This window comes from Barbatula barbatula, assembly GCF_947034865.1.
Source record: "Barbatula barbatula genome assembly, chromosome: 9".
Taxonomy (NCBI): Eukaryota; Metazoa; Chordata; class Actinopteri; order Cypriniformes; family Nemacheilidae; genus Barbatula; species Barbatula barbatula.
Genome location: NC_136772.1, coordinates 25,052,390 through 25,068,710, shown reverse-complemented (window position 1 = coordinate 25,068,710; position 16,321 = coordinate 25,052,390). Strand labels below are relative to the sequence as shown.

General features: G+C 39.0%; 4 protein-coding genes across 4 annotated transcripts in view; 3 read left to right on the top strand and 1 right to left on the bottom strand.

Annotated features, from left to right (window-relative positions):
* Positions 1-562: 562 nt before the first annotated feature.
* On the top strand, positions 563-4,378 carry cldn10b (claudin 10b; the record flags this gene model as incomplete). The annotated part of the gene is made up of 6 exons (XM_079464997.1): positions 563-782; positions 2,751-2,912; positions 3,020-3,101; positions 3,190-3,294; positions 3,445-3,562; positions 4,247-4,378. The coding sequence occupies 6 exons, from the start codon at positions 563-565 to the stop codon at positions 4,376-4,378; spliced, it is 819 nt and encodes a 272-aa protein (XP_079321123.1).
* A 636-nt stretch (positions 4,379-5,014) lies between these two features.
* On the top strand, positions 5,015-8,382 carry LOC306898242 (claudin-10-like). Its single transcript, XM_079463559.1, has 5 exons — positions 5,015-5,388; positions 6,381-6,542; positions 6,747-6,834; positions 7,384-7,479; positions 7,594-8,382. Exons 1-5 carry the CDS (start codon positions 5,097-5,099, stop codon positions 7,745-7,747), a joined length of 792 nt encoding a protein of 263 aa, XP_079319685.1. The 5' UTR covers positions 5,015-5,096; the 3' UTR covers positions 7,748-8,382.
* A 3,706-nt stretch (positions 8,383-12,088) lies between these two features.
* Positions 12,089-13,928, top strand: LOC306898400 (claudin-10-like). Its single transcript, XM_079463856.1, has 5 exons — positions 12,089-12,372; positions 12,684-12,845; positions 12,921-13,002; positions 13,095-13,202; positions 13,618-13,928. Exons 1-5 carry the CDS (start codon positions 12,141-12,143, stop codon positions 13,739-13,741), a joined length of 708 nt encoding a protein of 235 aa, XP_079319982.1. The 5' UTR covers positions 12,089-12,140; the 3' UTR covers positions 13,742-13,928.
* Positions 13,929-14,841: 913 nt separating this feature from the next.
* Positions 14,842-16,321, bottom strand: part of plbd2 (phospholipase B domain containing 2) — a 9,503-nt gene continuing 8,023 nt past the window's right edge. The window contains exons 8-12 of the mRNA XM_079464828.1: positions 16,239-16,321; positions 15,931-16,002; positions 15,480-15,632; positions 15,211-15,373; positions 14,842-15,135 (exon numbers count right to left, since the gene is read on the bottom strand). The exon at positions 16,239-16,321 is cut by the window's right edge and continues 13 nt beyond it. Coding sequence (XP_079320954.1) covers positions 14,965-15,135; positions 15,211-15,373; positions 15,480-15,632; positions 15,931-16,002; positions 16,239-16,321 — 642 coding nt within the window. The 3' untranslated portion in view covers positions 14,842-14,964. The remainder of the gene's footprint in view (positions 15,136-15,210; positions 15,374-15,479; positions 15,633-15,930; positions 16,003-16,238) is intronic.

Sequence of the window (16,321 nt, the reverse complement as noted above, 5' to 3'; positions counted from 1 at the left end):
TTTCTGAAAGTACAGAACTGAAGACACCACCACACACACACTCTTAAACTAAAACACAACAGCAAAACTTCACCGAGCTGAAACCACAACATGAAACAGAAAAAAAACAATCTGTGAGACTTGTAAATGTTGCTGTTGCTGTTCTCAAGTCTGTTTGTTTAACTCGTCATAATTTCCTCTGACCGAGGAAATATTTATTGTGAGATCAGCATCCTTTACCAGACCCCTCCAGAACGTTCTGCAGTTTCTTGCTGCATTAGTGTAGTTTGATAATGAATTCTGAATGGTATTTCAGTATTGATTCTTGTGTTAATACAGCTGAAGACTGCTTTGAAATGATGGTCATGTGACCTGATGTTTATAATAACTCATTCTCTTTTTTGTTTTACCGTGATGTTGAATGTCTTGATCAAGTGAAGTTTTCAGTGAAGTTTGGGGACATTTCTTATGGTCTGCTTTACATTCAGAGTCTGGCTCTGCCTCCCAGTGAGAATACATTAACCATCAGTTCATGTGCGCCGACTGACCCGAGACAAACGTGCGGCGCTGAAGGACGCTCACAATGAGTAACATGGTAAGAGAGATCCTGGCGTTCATCCTCACCACCTCCGGCTGGATTCTGGTGTCTTCTACTTTACCTACAGATTACTGGAAGGTTTCTTCAATCGATGGTACAGTCATCACCACGGCCACCTTCTGGTCTAACCTGTGGAAAACATGTGTGACAGATTCTACCGGAGTCTCCAACTGTAAGGATTTCCCATCCATGCTGGCTTTAGACGGTGAGAAGGTTTCTCACACACACACACATGCGTGTGATTCCTAATGTGTATGATCGCTGTCTCTACATCAGGGGTTCGAGTCCGGTCTTTTTGAAAATAAATCAATATTAAATCAATTTAGGATATACTGTATAAAAGATATGATCTTATATCAGGCCATATATTTCATATTTTGATATATGTATGTATTGTATGTATGTATGGACTCTGTGGTTTTAGGGAAATGTTCTCTTAATAGAATCTGATCATTAATATCTTTAAATAATTTCCCAATTAAAACGTTGTTCATTTCAAAATGTGAACCTGCTTGTGAAAACCCAGTAAAATCATCCTACAGAATATTCTGTGAAAATGTAACAATATCTTCAATATTGACTGAATAATAGCAAAATCTTATATAATCTTGATATAATAATCAATTGGATTATGAGACGTTAGTGTGTTTTCACAGGGTCACAAATGTTTACATGCTGATCAATAATACTAATGCTCAATGTAGATTAAAACATTACGGTTCATAAAATATCACAAATTGAAAGGTTGGAGACAGATAGCAACAAACTGACATATACTGTAATTCAATTTTGCTGCATTAGTTTACTGTTGTGTTCTCTCGTGTTGTTGAATTGAGCACGTGTTTACTGCTCTTCTTTGGTGGCAGATAAGCAGCGTGCGGAGCTAAATATCCATTACATGAATGTTCCTGAGAGCGCGTTTGTCGTGATTCTCCGTTGTGTAGACGCGCGGCTCAATTCAAACAAACAAAAGAGTCAAAAGATTTAAATGTCTCACGGTCCGGATGGAACGAAGCAAAGGTCCGGATCCGGTCCGCCAATTGAGGATGACTGCTCTAAAGGAACTTGAGTTTGAAGGGAGTTCTTCTCAGTGTTTTGTGTAGAAGCTGATGTGTCTGGTAGCGTTGAAAAGCAACAAGCCGGTGAAATGTGTTCTCAGCAATTCTAAATTCATTTAGCCAATGTGAGTTTGTTTTCTAGGGAAGGGTTTACAGGACTGCTGACATAATGTTATTCAATTCAATCTTTATTTATATAGCGCTTTCCACAATGTGCATCTTTACAGGAGAAAGTCCCAGAAAAGGTCAAACACAGCGTGACGAGGAACCCAAACTCCAATGACAAATAAATGGAGTTAATGTAGAATGTTGAAGGTGACACGGGTCTGTGCGGTTATACTGTTTTTATCAAACATCAGAGACATTCACACTCCATCTCTTTTCTTCTTCAGTCTTGGTTCAAACATCTGTCAGTCATGTTATTGATGATGAGTAGCATGGTTGGGTTTGAACTGAAAGAGACAGAAATGAAGCTGAATTCCAGCTCTTGTGCACAAAGTGAAACTGAATGTTAATGATTGTGGCCGGACAGTAAGAGTTTAGGAGTTCCAGGAAAGAGAAACCACCGGAGCGAGACGTTTGTTGAAAGAAAAAACAATCTCTTACCATCATCATGTCAATGTTTAGCACTGAAGTGTTTTCACGTCTCCAGGCTGTTTTCCATCTCTTCATTACTTCTGTGAGTTCACCAGCAGCCTGTGGAACAGAGAAACACACTCCTCAAGGAAATGAATGAACGTGAAAAGCAAAGAGATGATCTTTTACGAGCTGTTGACAGATATCGATCATATCTTGATGTATAATGTATTATAAAGGGTTATGAAAGGATAAGATGAATCAAAATGTGTGTTGGAATATAAGTTACGTTCAAGAATTATAACCAAATGATTGTAACAATACAAAGTGCAACATTAACTGATAAGTGTTATAATGTTTAAACTGTAGTTTCAAGTTTTCATAAGACATAACATGGCATTATAAGGTGGATTAAAACCACAAATACAATGCATTATACAAATATGATTTCTGGCCTGAATCAAATATTTACACTTGGGTAGACACAAATAATTCTGAATTGATCTGAATGAGTGAAGTAAACCGGATGTATTCTCCAGGGTATATTCAGGTGTGTCGAGGATTGATGATCTCTTCTGTTTGTCTTGGATTTTTTGGATCGATATTTGCTCTCATCGGTATGAAATGCACCAAGATCGGAGGACTTGATCAAACTAAAGCCAGAGTCGTCTGCTTTGCTGGTCTCAACTTTATTTGTACTGGTAGGTTTTCCTCAATCATCATAAGAGTTTTTCTGTGTCCAGATCAAGATCATGATAAGAAAGACAGCGTTCTTTAAGATAATAATGTGAAGATGATGTTGTGACAGGTCTGTGCTCTCTCGCCGCCTGCTCTCTCTACGCTCACAGAATCACCTCAGAGTTTTTCGACCCCATGTTTGTTGCACAGAAGTACGAGAGTCTTTCTGGTTACGGTAATGAATCATTATGGGAATGATTGACAGGTGGAGGTTTGTCACGAAATCTGCTTTTCTCTCAGGTATGAATTAGGAGCGGCATTGTTCATCGGTTGGGCCGGATCTGTTCTGTGTATTTTAGGAGGACTGATCTTCTGCCTGTCGTTGTCTGATGGCATGAATCCAAGGTAAAAGCCAAACATCTCCAACAACAACAATGGAGTTACATTAGACATTAGTCTCTCTGTATAAAATGTTATCATCAACTCTTTTAAAAACAAGATGGTGAAGGCTATAGTTCTTCTGTACTCATGTCGTGTGTCACAAACACCCGTCAGCCGTGACTCCATCACCATAAAGCACGAACAACTGATGGAATACAAGTCACACACCATACGACAGAATCCTCTCAATGATGTTCATATAAAAGACTTTAGGAGAGAGCTTTCTTTTTATGTCTGTCTCTTTAAGAACCATTCGCGATAGATGCTGGTAATCCCTCAACACGCTAAATATCCAGATTTCAAATCAATGGTGTTCATTGATCATCACGTACCAGATTATAATAACAGAGTTCAACAACTTCTGCACAGAAACAGTTTTATTAGCAGATAGTTGTGGACTTAACGCTACACATCCTTCTTCCTCAACAAGATCAACATGCTTAAAGAAGACTGTAGTATTCTTCATTGGGTCAAGAGAATAGGCTGGAGGTCAGAGGTCACAGATTCCAGGGGAGGGATCACAATGATGTGTCGAAACCCTGCTTAATTTGATTTCACGTTCATATCTGTCCAGATCCTCTACGAGCGGTAAGAATGGCTTCTATTTCCAAAACACCTGCAGCAGTCCGACCAGCAAAAGTGTGTCATCTGTCACCCTGACGTGACGCGGAGCACTCTTCCACCTCAAAACATGTTTTATAAATGTGATCTTTTGCGTACACACACTCTACGATCAAATCCTCATTTATAAAACTGACTGTGATTGGCTGCTGCGTCTCTGTTGTCTGTGTCTACGTGTAGAAGAATATCATTTATCTCTGAATCATTACACTTTCGTGGCTGTGTGTGATGTCGTCAATGTGGTGGTTGTAGTTCTGCTGTTGTTGATGTTGTTGTTGTTGTTGTTGTGTGTTAGCAGTTCTCCGTATCAATCCGACAGAAGAGCGTTTATCAACAGCGCTGTTTCTGGAAGGTCTTCTCGTGTCGTGTCACAGAGTCAGACGTCACACAACAGAAGAACAGACTACAACACTTCAAAGCACTTTGACAAAAATGTTTATGTATAACCCACTCTTTCATTTTCACACTTCTCTTCTGTACCCCACACTTATATGTTCTTTAACCTCAGTTAATGCTTTCTCCACGAACGATAGCTTTTTACATGTTTGTTATATTACTTGATGCCAATCTATGCTATCACTGAAATACTATTGACAGTAGTTCACGTTTGTTCATTGTGCATGAATCAAGGTTAAATTAGAGATGGTTAAACCATGGTTTCAAATCAATACACCAAAAAAACAGTTATTACACTTTTATCACAAAAGAAAACAAGATTAATTTCATAAGGGGTCAATGATGTGAGTTTGTTTTGTTGCTAACTTTACACAAGAAATACAATGTCATAAAACTGTCCGATACAAAATACAGAAAATATATTGTGCTTTCAAAAAAGATTGTACACACCAAAAAAGATTGTACACCCTGATGTTTAACCACTCCATTAATGCGAAAGAAATGTGTTTTTTAAAATAATAAATATTGAAAAATATGTTGCTTTGAGTGATAGAGGACTCAACTTCTGTAGTACGATACAGCAGATTTTTATAAGAGATATATTATACCTATCTGAACATTATGTCTCCTATGACAGGAACAGACTTTATAATATTTACAGTAAACAGTCGGGATGATGTGTGTTAGGACACACAGCTGTCAGATCTACATTAGCTCAGGCTAAGCGCACACACACCTTTAACATTTACATGTGTGTGAGCACACAGAGCGTTCAACTGAAGGATGATCACAGACTTATGACTTTAAAAATGAGGAGAACTCTGATACAGGTGTTTGGATTCTTGATTTCAACACTCGGTTGGCTTTTTGTCAGCTGTACGACAGCAATGGACTACTGGAGAGTCAACTACGTGGGAGGAAAAGGAGGTAACTGGATGATCAAGGCGTCGTGGTACTGGTCAGACCTGTGGAGAGACTGTTTGACAGACACTTCATCTGTCACTAACTGCAGAGATTATGATGTTCTGTGGTCAGTCACACGTAAGTCTACTTAAATTGGAACAGTGCTGTAGTAGAGAACAAACACATTCTGGATGTCCTCAAGGTTGTGTACTGAGGCCGTTATTGTTCTCATTCTAACCCATTATTGGATGGACACCTATGAGAGCAAATACACCTGCTGATGACGTACAGACCTCATCATCAGAGGTCATGGCCTAGTGATATAGTGCAGAAACATCACTAAAGCCAAAGAGACACGTCTGATAGAAGCACAAGCCACTTTTAATAGTGAGGGGACTGAGGAGTAAGCTGTTAGCACATTAGTTTTATGAGTAAGCTGGTCAGCTGTGGTCTAGTGGTAAGAGTGTTGGGTTTGTGGTCAGAAGGTTCTAATCTCAGTGCCAGCAGGTCATGACTGAAGGGCCCTTGAGCAAGACACCTTACCCCTGATTGCTCTGCAGTAATGTGACACTGTATAAAAAAACTACTTGTAAGTCGCTTTGGATAAAAGAGTCTGCCAAATGAATAAATGTAAATGTAAATGTAGTAAGAATGTCGTGAAAGTAATTTATTTCTTAACAGTTTTCTTATGGCAGTGCTTCCGAAATGTGCCCTGTTGCGGAATTGTGGATCTGTAGATTGGATTACATCCATTATGATATTAAAGATAAAATCATGAATTTTAACGCCCAAAAGGGTCTGCTGTGATCACATGTAGAATATGTAGGCTTCATGTTAAGTTATGTGCTACCTGTAGTTTGCTAAATTGTTAGCTTGCAAACCACAAGCTAGTGCACATGACAAGTAGTGAGATATGATTCACTTTAAAAATCTAAAGCCTCGTTCAATCACTGAGCTCAGAGTCGTCATGCGTTCAATCAGCAGACATTATTCAACTTTTCTTATCAAATTGGTCTGAAGCCGGATTATCTTTGCTACATGTATATCATATAGCTTCATCCTCAAGCTATTGGATATGGATTGATTCATGTGAGAGGTTATGTAATGATGGTTGTTGTTTTTATGTACAGCGTACGTTCAGGGTGTTCGAGGTCTGCTGATGATCGGCATGTCTCTGGGATTTGTGGCCGTTATTCTCTGCTTCATTGGAATGGAGTGTACTTACATCGGTGGAAGTGAGAAATCCAAGGATAAAACGTTACTCTCTGGAGCCGTTATTCATTTTGTTGGTGGTGAGCAGAGTTTTTTGTGCATTCCTAGCTGTTGTGTGTCTGAATGTGAACACAGCTTGTGTGCTTCAGGACGTGTGTCACAAAAACTGTGATTTGCTAGTGAAACACTAAAACAAAACAAAGCTGCAGTCCTTTGCTGGATTTGCACAATATTGTTAAGTCATGCACACATCACACAAATAAGCACAGATTGTGTTTCCACAGGTTTGTCGTCTTGTGCAGCATATTGTTTATATACAAACAGAGTCGCCAGAGCTGCGTTTTCCCCCTCCACTGACAGAAGTGTTATCAGGTAAACAATCACAACACAACCGCACTCGCTCTTCATGTGGGTTAGAAATGTTCTTTATTATTGATGTCTATAATAATAAAACCTTTAGAGTTTGGATTAATACTCATATGAGGCAGACACACTGTATCAGTAAGAAGTAGATTTGAACAGATACAGTAAATGAAGAATTTGAACAGAAATAATATCAGTCAGATGAAAACGGTCTTGTGGTTAAAGATATTGATTGAATGTCTGTTGTCATGTGATGGTGACTCCTGTTAGACAGCCATGAGTAATAGAAATCAACTGTTAATATATCTGTCGAGTGTCGAGAGAATACCTGTGAAGTCTTCAACTAACTGCATAACAGAGAAATGTTATTATAAGATAAAGTTGTGTTTACTGTTGTATTCAAGCTTACACGATGTACTGTATATATACATGACAACATTATGTAATTGTGGTTTCAAACTAACATACTGTATATCTGCTCTGATTCTAATGACATAATATAATAACAGTACAATCTGAATGAGATTCTTGATTTCTTATTATGATCATTCTCTATAGGTATGCAATAGGAACACCAATATTTCTTGGATTGGTTGGAAGTTTTTTCATAATTCTTGGATCTGTTTTGTATGCTGTTACAATCATACCAAAAAGGTATATTACGTACATACATTTGTTTGTTTACTAATTCAAATCATGTATTTTACTGTATATAGATAGCTACACTTCTCAACGCAGATGCCAATGAAATGTGGTTTGATTTTGTAGAACGACAAATGCATTCAGTCAAAGACCATTGAGCGGCCGATCCGTCCGAAGCACACATTACCCAACATCAAGAGATCTGTGGAGCAGCTCACACAACTCCAGGACGTCCCGCACCAATCATGAGAAAATATCTGTCAGAGACACTTTCGTATGAACCTGATGATCCATCAAAGACAGAAGAACATTACTTCCTTTTACCTGCTTACAGATGTAAATTAATATGTTTTCTATTTGCATATCATAACCATTAAGCTACACACTTTAAGTTTGTTATATGGATGAGTTTACAAAGAGATTGAGTGTGTCGTGCATATTATAGGAAACATTATTTATGCTGTGTAGATCAGAACCTTGGCTTTGTTTTTTTAGCAAAAGGGTTTTGATGTTTATAGATGTTATACACGATATATATTGTATGTGAAAACACACATGCAATATTTAAAAAAGAATGACATCTCAGTCTATCTGCACACAAAACAACTGAAAATTTTAATCGATCTAATAGAAAGCAAATGTATTATTTTTGTTTGCAAAAAGTATGTTTGAATGTTTGCAGCGAGAACATACAGTAAGGCAGAAATATTGATGTCAGATAAAACTAAAGAGAATATGAACCTGTAACTAAACACGTGAGTGTAAAAATCTGCTTCATTTGATTTCAAAGAGTCCATGATTTCATCCTCCTCCTGATCTCAGTGATCTGGGCTGGACGGGAGATATTTTCTCAGCTGAATTCTGCCACAGTGTTGTCCGGTCATCTGCATAACAAATAAAATGTGGACAAAACGTAAAGAATACTCGTAATTTCTTACAACCAATTAAGTTTTTCTTTTATACTAATTATATTTAGGATTTGTTTCCAGCCTGTACTTTTTTAATCATAAATTGACATATTATCAAATTGACAAATAACCTAATATTCACTATTAGTTACATGTAGTTCATTCTGAAACTATCTCAAGGTTTTAAATGTTGAAACATGATTCTTAAAGACATACAGAACGCCTGCTGATCTTGTGGCACGAGGCAGATGGATCTAGAGTCGTGGAACCCATCCGGAGGACATGCGTGAGAGTGATTGTTTCCCTTGTTGTTTGACTGCAGAGCGCAGGGATCTTATGTGGGTACATAAGTCTGTATCAGTAAATGAAGATGTGGGGGGCTTGTAGGCCGAGAGCAGAGAGTCTGTCTTGTGTTTGTGTTTGTCTCTGTTCCCCTCGTGTCTCTGCACTGTAGTGCCGGTCCCAGTGTGAGAAGTCTCTCTGTGTGAAAACTTCACTCTACTCTTCTGTACCCTCAGATCACAGCGTCGCCCCGAGCAAGCCTGCGCTAAGATCCTGCCTGATCGTGACCAACACCTCACTGAGAGACTGTGCCTTTGTTTATTCTCGTTTTTGAGTACAGAACTTTGCCTTGTGCAATAAACATCTGTTTAACTTGCTTTTGCCTCCGCTGTTCATTCCCCCGTGACAGTAACTCAATGAAGAGAGGAATGACATGCGCTCTCTTCGGCTCGTTGAAGATCACTCTTGCCGCCGCATTCTGGATCATCTGAAGAGGTCTGGTGCCAGTCGAGCATTGCAGAAGTCCAGTCTGGACCGGACAAGAGCCTGGAGAAGAACTTATGTGGCATGTTCAGACAGGAAAGGTCTAATTCTCCTAATCTTGTGGAGGATGAATCTACAGGACCTGGGCCGTTTCAGAAAGCAGGTTTAGTAAAAACTCTGAGTATATTAACGCTGAAATGAAAAAAAAACTTTTCAGTTTCAGAGTGTGAAGTGTCAAACCAGAGAAAGCAGGGTAACTCAAGGCCGTTTCTAAAAGAGAGGTCACTTATCCACTGTTTTCTTGACGAGGGCACCATTACCGCGAGTCACTTCCTGTTTGATGCTCCGCACTTCCGTTTTGGGTTTGTTACTGTGTTAGAGGACATTTCTGTTAATTGTTAAAAATTAAGTTTCTCGAATAATATTTGCGGTAAAAGTCTTTCACAACAGCCACAGAAAGCTCAGAAAACCTTATGAACGAGCGTTACCACATGACACAACAAGAGCGTAAAATAATAAACATTTAAAGACGGCTCGGTCTCAGCTCTGACCTCTGCATTCAGCTCTCTCAAAAACATCACAACATATTGTTTACTTCATTATTTACTTTATTGTTATTGCATTGGACATTTAGCAGACGCATTTATCCAAAGTGACTTACAAAGAGTTCAGAGAGCAATAAGCGATATGTCATAAAAGAGCAATAATACAATAGATGCTAATACAAAGATACTAGTTTCAACAAAAGCCAGAACAACACCTGTTGAGAGAAGAGAGAGAGGGTTACTCTATCACTATTGAAGCAAACATACAGTTCTAAGTGACATTATAATCATTTATTTTTTCGTTTAGTTTAATATTACAGTTGCGCTGTATTCAAACAAATGTATTCACATTGGAAGATAAAGGAAATAAACACTATTTAAAAGTCTATTGTATGTAATGTATGTATTTCAGTGTATGTTTGGAGCATTGTAGCATGTTTAACACAGCAGCTGTATGGCTACATGACACCAGAACCAGCCACATGTCTCCAATACTGCGTTATTAAATAAAAGATTTAAACACTGTGTGATCAGGTTTATTTATATCTGATGTGGGAATCAAAATCTTCCCGTTAGATTGTGAGTCTCCTGTTAAGTACACTGGACTCAGCAGCTCCGCTTCAGAAATGTGAACTGCAAAGAATTGGTCCAATGTTAACGCTGCGTATAGTGTTTTTATAAATGTAAAGCTCTTGGCCATCTACATAAGACGAGATATCAAATGTGCCTGCTGGCTGGAGTTTAGTGTCATCATCCCAGTGTGTCTCTGTCAAACTTCTTATGGTGAGAAACAAAGTTGTTTTTTACGGTCAGGTTAAAAACTCAAGACCCCTGTGAAATATTCTAGAACAGGGGTCTCCAACGCAGTGCCTGTGGGCACCTGGTAGCCTGCATGAACTCTGTAAGGTTAAACACAGGGCTCACTGATAATGCTCAAGACAGTTGACAAATCTGTGACTATACAGAGTTATAAGCTTTCACATGTTTAAAGTTTGAAAGTATGTTATCAACAAGTAGTATGTTATCAAGTGCACATTGCGTAAAAGGTGGAACCTAACCTGGTCAGGAGCAGCTTTTCTTTGGTAAACACAGAGTTTCTTTCCATCTCCTCCCTTTTTAAAGTGCATGAGTTGTAACTCATTCATTCATACAGTGAATTAGATCAAACTCATCCATCCTTGCATCATAACATCAGCCGTCATGTGTGTACTTACATCGGAGCATCATTTTCTATGGACGATGAGAAATGACTTAATAAAGTGTATAAATAAAGTGCATGAATAAAGAGATGAATAAATACAGACACACCTGCAGAAATTAAGTGATAAAGGTAATAAACAAATGGTCCCAACTCAATCTGCTCAGAGCAGGGATCAAACCGGCTTTCAGGTGTCCTTTACACAATGATGGATCATTCGCATTACTAAAGCACTGAGAACAAAATATTTGTCTTATTTCTGTTGTTTCATTCATTTAATGGTTAATTGTTAGTTTGTATACTGGTAGATTTATCAATTTAATAAGTCATTTTCAGCACATCAGTAAATCCACTGTATGCAGAGCTGAAAGTGTGCTTCACTCTCAAGTGCCTTCTGCCGTCATGTTGCCATGGTGAATCATCACATCAGAGCTCCATTGATGATGGCTTTTTACAGTCGTGGTGCATGTGCGTAACCCAAGATCAGTCTATTGAACTAACTCAAAACAGCTGTTCTGAAACCATCAACTCACAGTTTGTAAAAGTAAACTAACTCAGAGGTCAAGGTTTAACCGAGAGTTGCTTGAACGTCCTTATTGAAACGGGCCCAGGTGGTGCTGACAACATGATCTGTGAAGTTCATATGATCATCAAGTACCACTCCCAGGTTTCAGGCCGTTCTGAAAGGAGAAGTGGTTGATGAACCCAACTGGATGGAAAGGTCGTGCTAACTAAACTCTTTCTTTTGATTGTGAATCAAGTGTGTGTAATGTGCCAAACTGAACAGATCAGGTTAAAACTGAACAATGACTTCCAATGAGACTTCTTTAAATAAATGTTTGTTTGTCTGTCATGTGTTAAGTTTGTGCACATATGGCCCTTGTTGTGTCTGTTGTACAAACCTAAACTTTATGAATAAAAATGAATTTGAAGTTATTGAAAACAAACGCCTTTATGATGTGTAATGTGATAGAGAAGGTAAAAGAGCGTTTTCAGTGGTTAGAACACAGACCTTTGATTCATCACCGTTCTTACACTTTCTCTATTCCAATCACTATTTGCCGGCTATTTGTCCTCCGTGTAAATAGACACTCCGTCTTATAAAAGCATGTAGTTCTGCTTGTTCTAAGCTGTATGTACACAATAAACACACATCCGAATGACAGTGATGACACCACAAACATTGTCTTCTCCTCCCAGCGATCAGATGGAATGATTCTTTTCAGTCAGATGGTGTTGTTCACACTATCATAAATCATGAATCACAGAACTGTGCTGATGTACGCTGAAATCGGCTGTTTTGTGGTCTGTGTTAGCGGATGGATCTTGGTTTGTTCCACAATGCCGACCGAGTACTGGACTTATTCTGAAGTGCAGAGTTTGGTCCTCACGTCTTCACATTATTACTCGAATCTGTGGAAAGACTGCATCTCTGATTCCACCGGTGTGACTGACTGTAAAGGCTTTCCTTCTTTGCTGGCTTTGCAGAGTAAGTGATAACATGACAAACACAACACACATACTAAACATGAAATGTTGGCTACAGCTCGAACGGACGTCTGCAATGCGTCTGCAAAATACAACAATGTCAAAGTTAATATTGCAAAAATGGTAAAAATGATGCATAAAAGTTTCAAACTTCGCATATAAACAAACTCACATTTGTTTGGCAGCGATGGTCAAACATTATTTTATGCCATCACAGGTAACACAAGAGTGTTTGTGTTGATAGTGTGCACTTATCTGAACTCTAAATCTGAATAACCTGCAAGTATTAATGGTAATGTTGTTATTACTCAGCACACATTCATCTGTGTCGCTCTCTGATCATCATCTCTATAATTCTTGGATTCTTTGGAGGCGTTCTGGCGTTGGTTGGGATGAAATGCACAAGACTGGGAGGCTCTGAAACCATAAATGCCAGAATCACCTTCTCTGCGGGGATCAATTATTCATTGTCAGGTACAGACGCACATCTCAGCGGTATGACGCTCACAGGATTGAGTGTTTGTTGTCTGAACTCTGTTTGTGCTGCAGGTCTCTCTGCTTTGTTCGCTTACAGCTGGTATGGAAACAAAATTATATCTTCGTTTATGGATCCCAACTACAAAGCTAAGAAGTGAATACAGTATTTCCCTCACGTATAGAATCAGATGAAGTGTTTTCACTTGATTTCCAAACCAAAGCAGACTGTCTTTGATGGTGTCACAGGTTTGAACTGGGAGCGGCTCTGTTTGTGGGATGGGGCGGATCGGCTCTTCTCATCACCGCCGGACTGATTTACTGCATCATAACAGGCAAAGACATCTGGCAAACCGGGTATCAGTCCACATCATCTGTTTACATATGTAGTCGTCAGAATGCATAAAAGAGGTCAAATAAAATAAGACATCTTTCATTGAGCAGAGTGTAGACAGAAAAACATAAGGACATATGATAACCTGTAAGTTCACAAGATTGGGATTCATTTCACAGGAGATGAGATTTAGGAACAGGTTAAGCTTCTATATGAAGTGTACATAGATATACACATAACAATCCAGAACATATCATGAACAACTCAAACACGTGTCACTGATCATGTGTGATATCATCATCATCATCATCATCGCAGAGATAGCAAGGCAGACCTGTTTCTTTCTATTCACTTCAAAAGTAAATCAGACCTGTTTTTAGGACTGTCACATTACATGAATTCTTTCTTTCTGTATGTTAACCATGAGTTTGATTTCAGATCAAAGGCTGAAGAGACGTCATATTGTGATCCTTCATCATTATACACTCATCCACCATCATCTGGACCCGAGAGAGAAGATGAGCACACATTCAAGTCTCGCAGCATGACTGCGTATGTTTGATTCTCATCTTCAGCTGTTTGTGCCGTGTATCATCTCAATTATTCTGGGCCTTTTTATTTACCTCACATTTGGTCACAAAAACAGATTCTAGTGAGCAATGTTCAGTTGTTCTGCTTTACTGATATCATGATTGTGCTGTCATGGAAAAAACTTATACCACAATAAAGATTCTGATCCCTCCAACAGTTTGATGTTTTACACGATCATTGGTTGGTTTTTAAAGACTTTTTCTAACTGGAAAGTCTTTGGTCTCTCAGAACATGCACAGTAAATCAATGATGATCATGCGTCAGCTGAAGGTGATATGAGCTGCAGTCTCTGGTCAAACGTCCAGCTGACATCACACATCATGAGCACTCACCGTTGATGTTCACTTCTCTTTATCTTCCACTGTTGACTGAATGAAAGTTTTATGTTCAGATGAAATTAAGATGAAGGAGATATCTAGATGGTGTGGAGATGGACAGCTTCATGAATTCTACAGAAAGAATCGTAACAATAACGTACCTGCACAGTACATGTTTGTAGATTAAGGGGAACATTATGCAATGTTTGGGGAATAAAGGGTTAAGAAAAAACCATTTATGAGGGAACTGTATGCCATATAAACATCCAAATCAAACCACTTTATTATCTCAACAGAACATTTTACACATCAAAATAACTCATAATTGAATAAATTATGTGTGACCAACAATCCTAAAATAATCTAATAAAAAGTCATTTTAAAGTCAAAACTCAGATTTACAGTTGACAGTCTGCGTGCTTCATTCGTGCTGTTTTGCTTGTACAACTGAACACATCCTTTCCCTTTATTTCATGTTTGCTATAGTAATAAAATAAGAACCTCGTACTTGATCAATATCCACAGTCACTTATTTAAGGGTATATTGTTACGCAAATGTAGTGTATGTTCACGCTAAGATTGTTGTGTAGCAAACCACAGTTACCCCTTAATATTAAACTAAACTAAAGTCTGTGTATTTATGTGTACACCACAGTCGTAATGTTTGAATAACTGCAATAGATATTATTAGCTATTTTGTAATATGTGTGTTTTTAATATTCCTGTAAAGAATTAAGAATTGAAGGAAACTGATCATAATTATTGAACAATCATCTTTATTTTCATTTCAAACATTACGTACACGTCTAAAATCACAAATGTTCCCTTTAGTGAAGATCTTGATGCGACTCCTCAGAAAGAAGGATGTAATAAACCTCTACGTGGACCATTTGACATGAACGGTGTTGAAGTCCCAGCGGTCCGGATGACCCATATGAAGAAGTTTACTGTAGGGTGAAGTGCTCCACTGAAACACAGGCACTTGATCCCACGCCGGACCGCTCACGGCCAACATCTCAAAGTGTTTCATCATCTCATAACCCGTCAACTACACAAACAACATACAAACAAATGTGTGCATGTACAGCGCCATCAATAACATCTGCTTGAGTTTATACTTCACCTTCATGTCAGTTCCACCGTGCGGCCGCTGTCTCAGAGCTCCAAACGGATACGTGCCATTGGCAGGATTGAGATCAGAGCGGGCGGAGATGGCGTTCTCACCGTTCTGAGCCGGAACGCACTCATCACAGACGGACAAAGGGTCCTCCTTATAGTTATTATACCTGCCACAGACAGACAGAGAGAGACAGACATGTTGACACACTGCAGTAAGAGGAGATGGTAAAGTCAGGTTGGTGTCAGTGATCAGACATGAGGAGGAGATTTGACCTCATAAGCCGCACCATGGACTCCATGTCAGTGATGAGAGTTTGATTTCTGCGGAATATCTGCGCTCGAGGATTCTCACTGAAGGAAAACCACGATCCGTATTTCTGAAGCAGCTCTTGACCTCCGCTCGCATTGAAAACCTCCTCAAAATATCTACAACATCAAACGCGACATCACATCAACAAAAAGATGACCAATGAAATTCACTTCACAGCACATACAGACAAATCCCTGATGACACGTGAGGTGAGGATGTCACTGATATGGTTTGATATAAAAGACATATATACACAGAGAGATCCGGGGAATTGTTTGTCATCTCTGTCATGAACGGGCCGACACGTGTCAGATGATGGGCCGGATCTCGCTTCACATCTCTGTGTCATCACTCTTCCAGATACACGTATGTGTGTTTGATCTCTTGACGTGACTGTCGTGATGTTTTACTCACGGGATGTTGTAGCTCGCCCAGTAACCTCTCTTCAACAGTTCTTCAGTTTTATCTGCGTTTACCATCATACCGCTGAAGCAAAGAAACACAACAAACTGTCAATAAAACAATAAAGGTCCTGCGTTCCACTACACATATAAAGAGAGATATAAAGTGTGTCGTAACAGCATCACAACATGTTGATGTTGTATGGTTTTGTATTTCCTGTTAACAGCTGCATTATCAATGGAATGTGAATGTGTTGTTGTTGTTGTATTTGAGCAGCGCACACACACACACACACACACACACATGTTTACGGTGCTTACGGTATTTGTTCCAGGACGGTGAACAGTCCTTGTTTCAAGTGTTTTTCTCCAGGTGTGAAGATCTTATAGTCCACTATCATCCA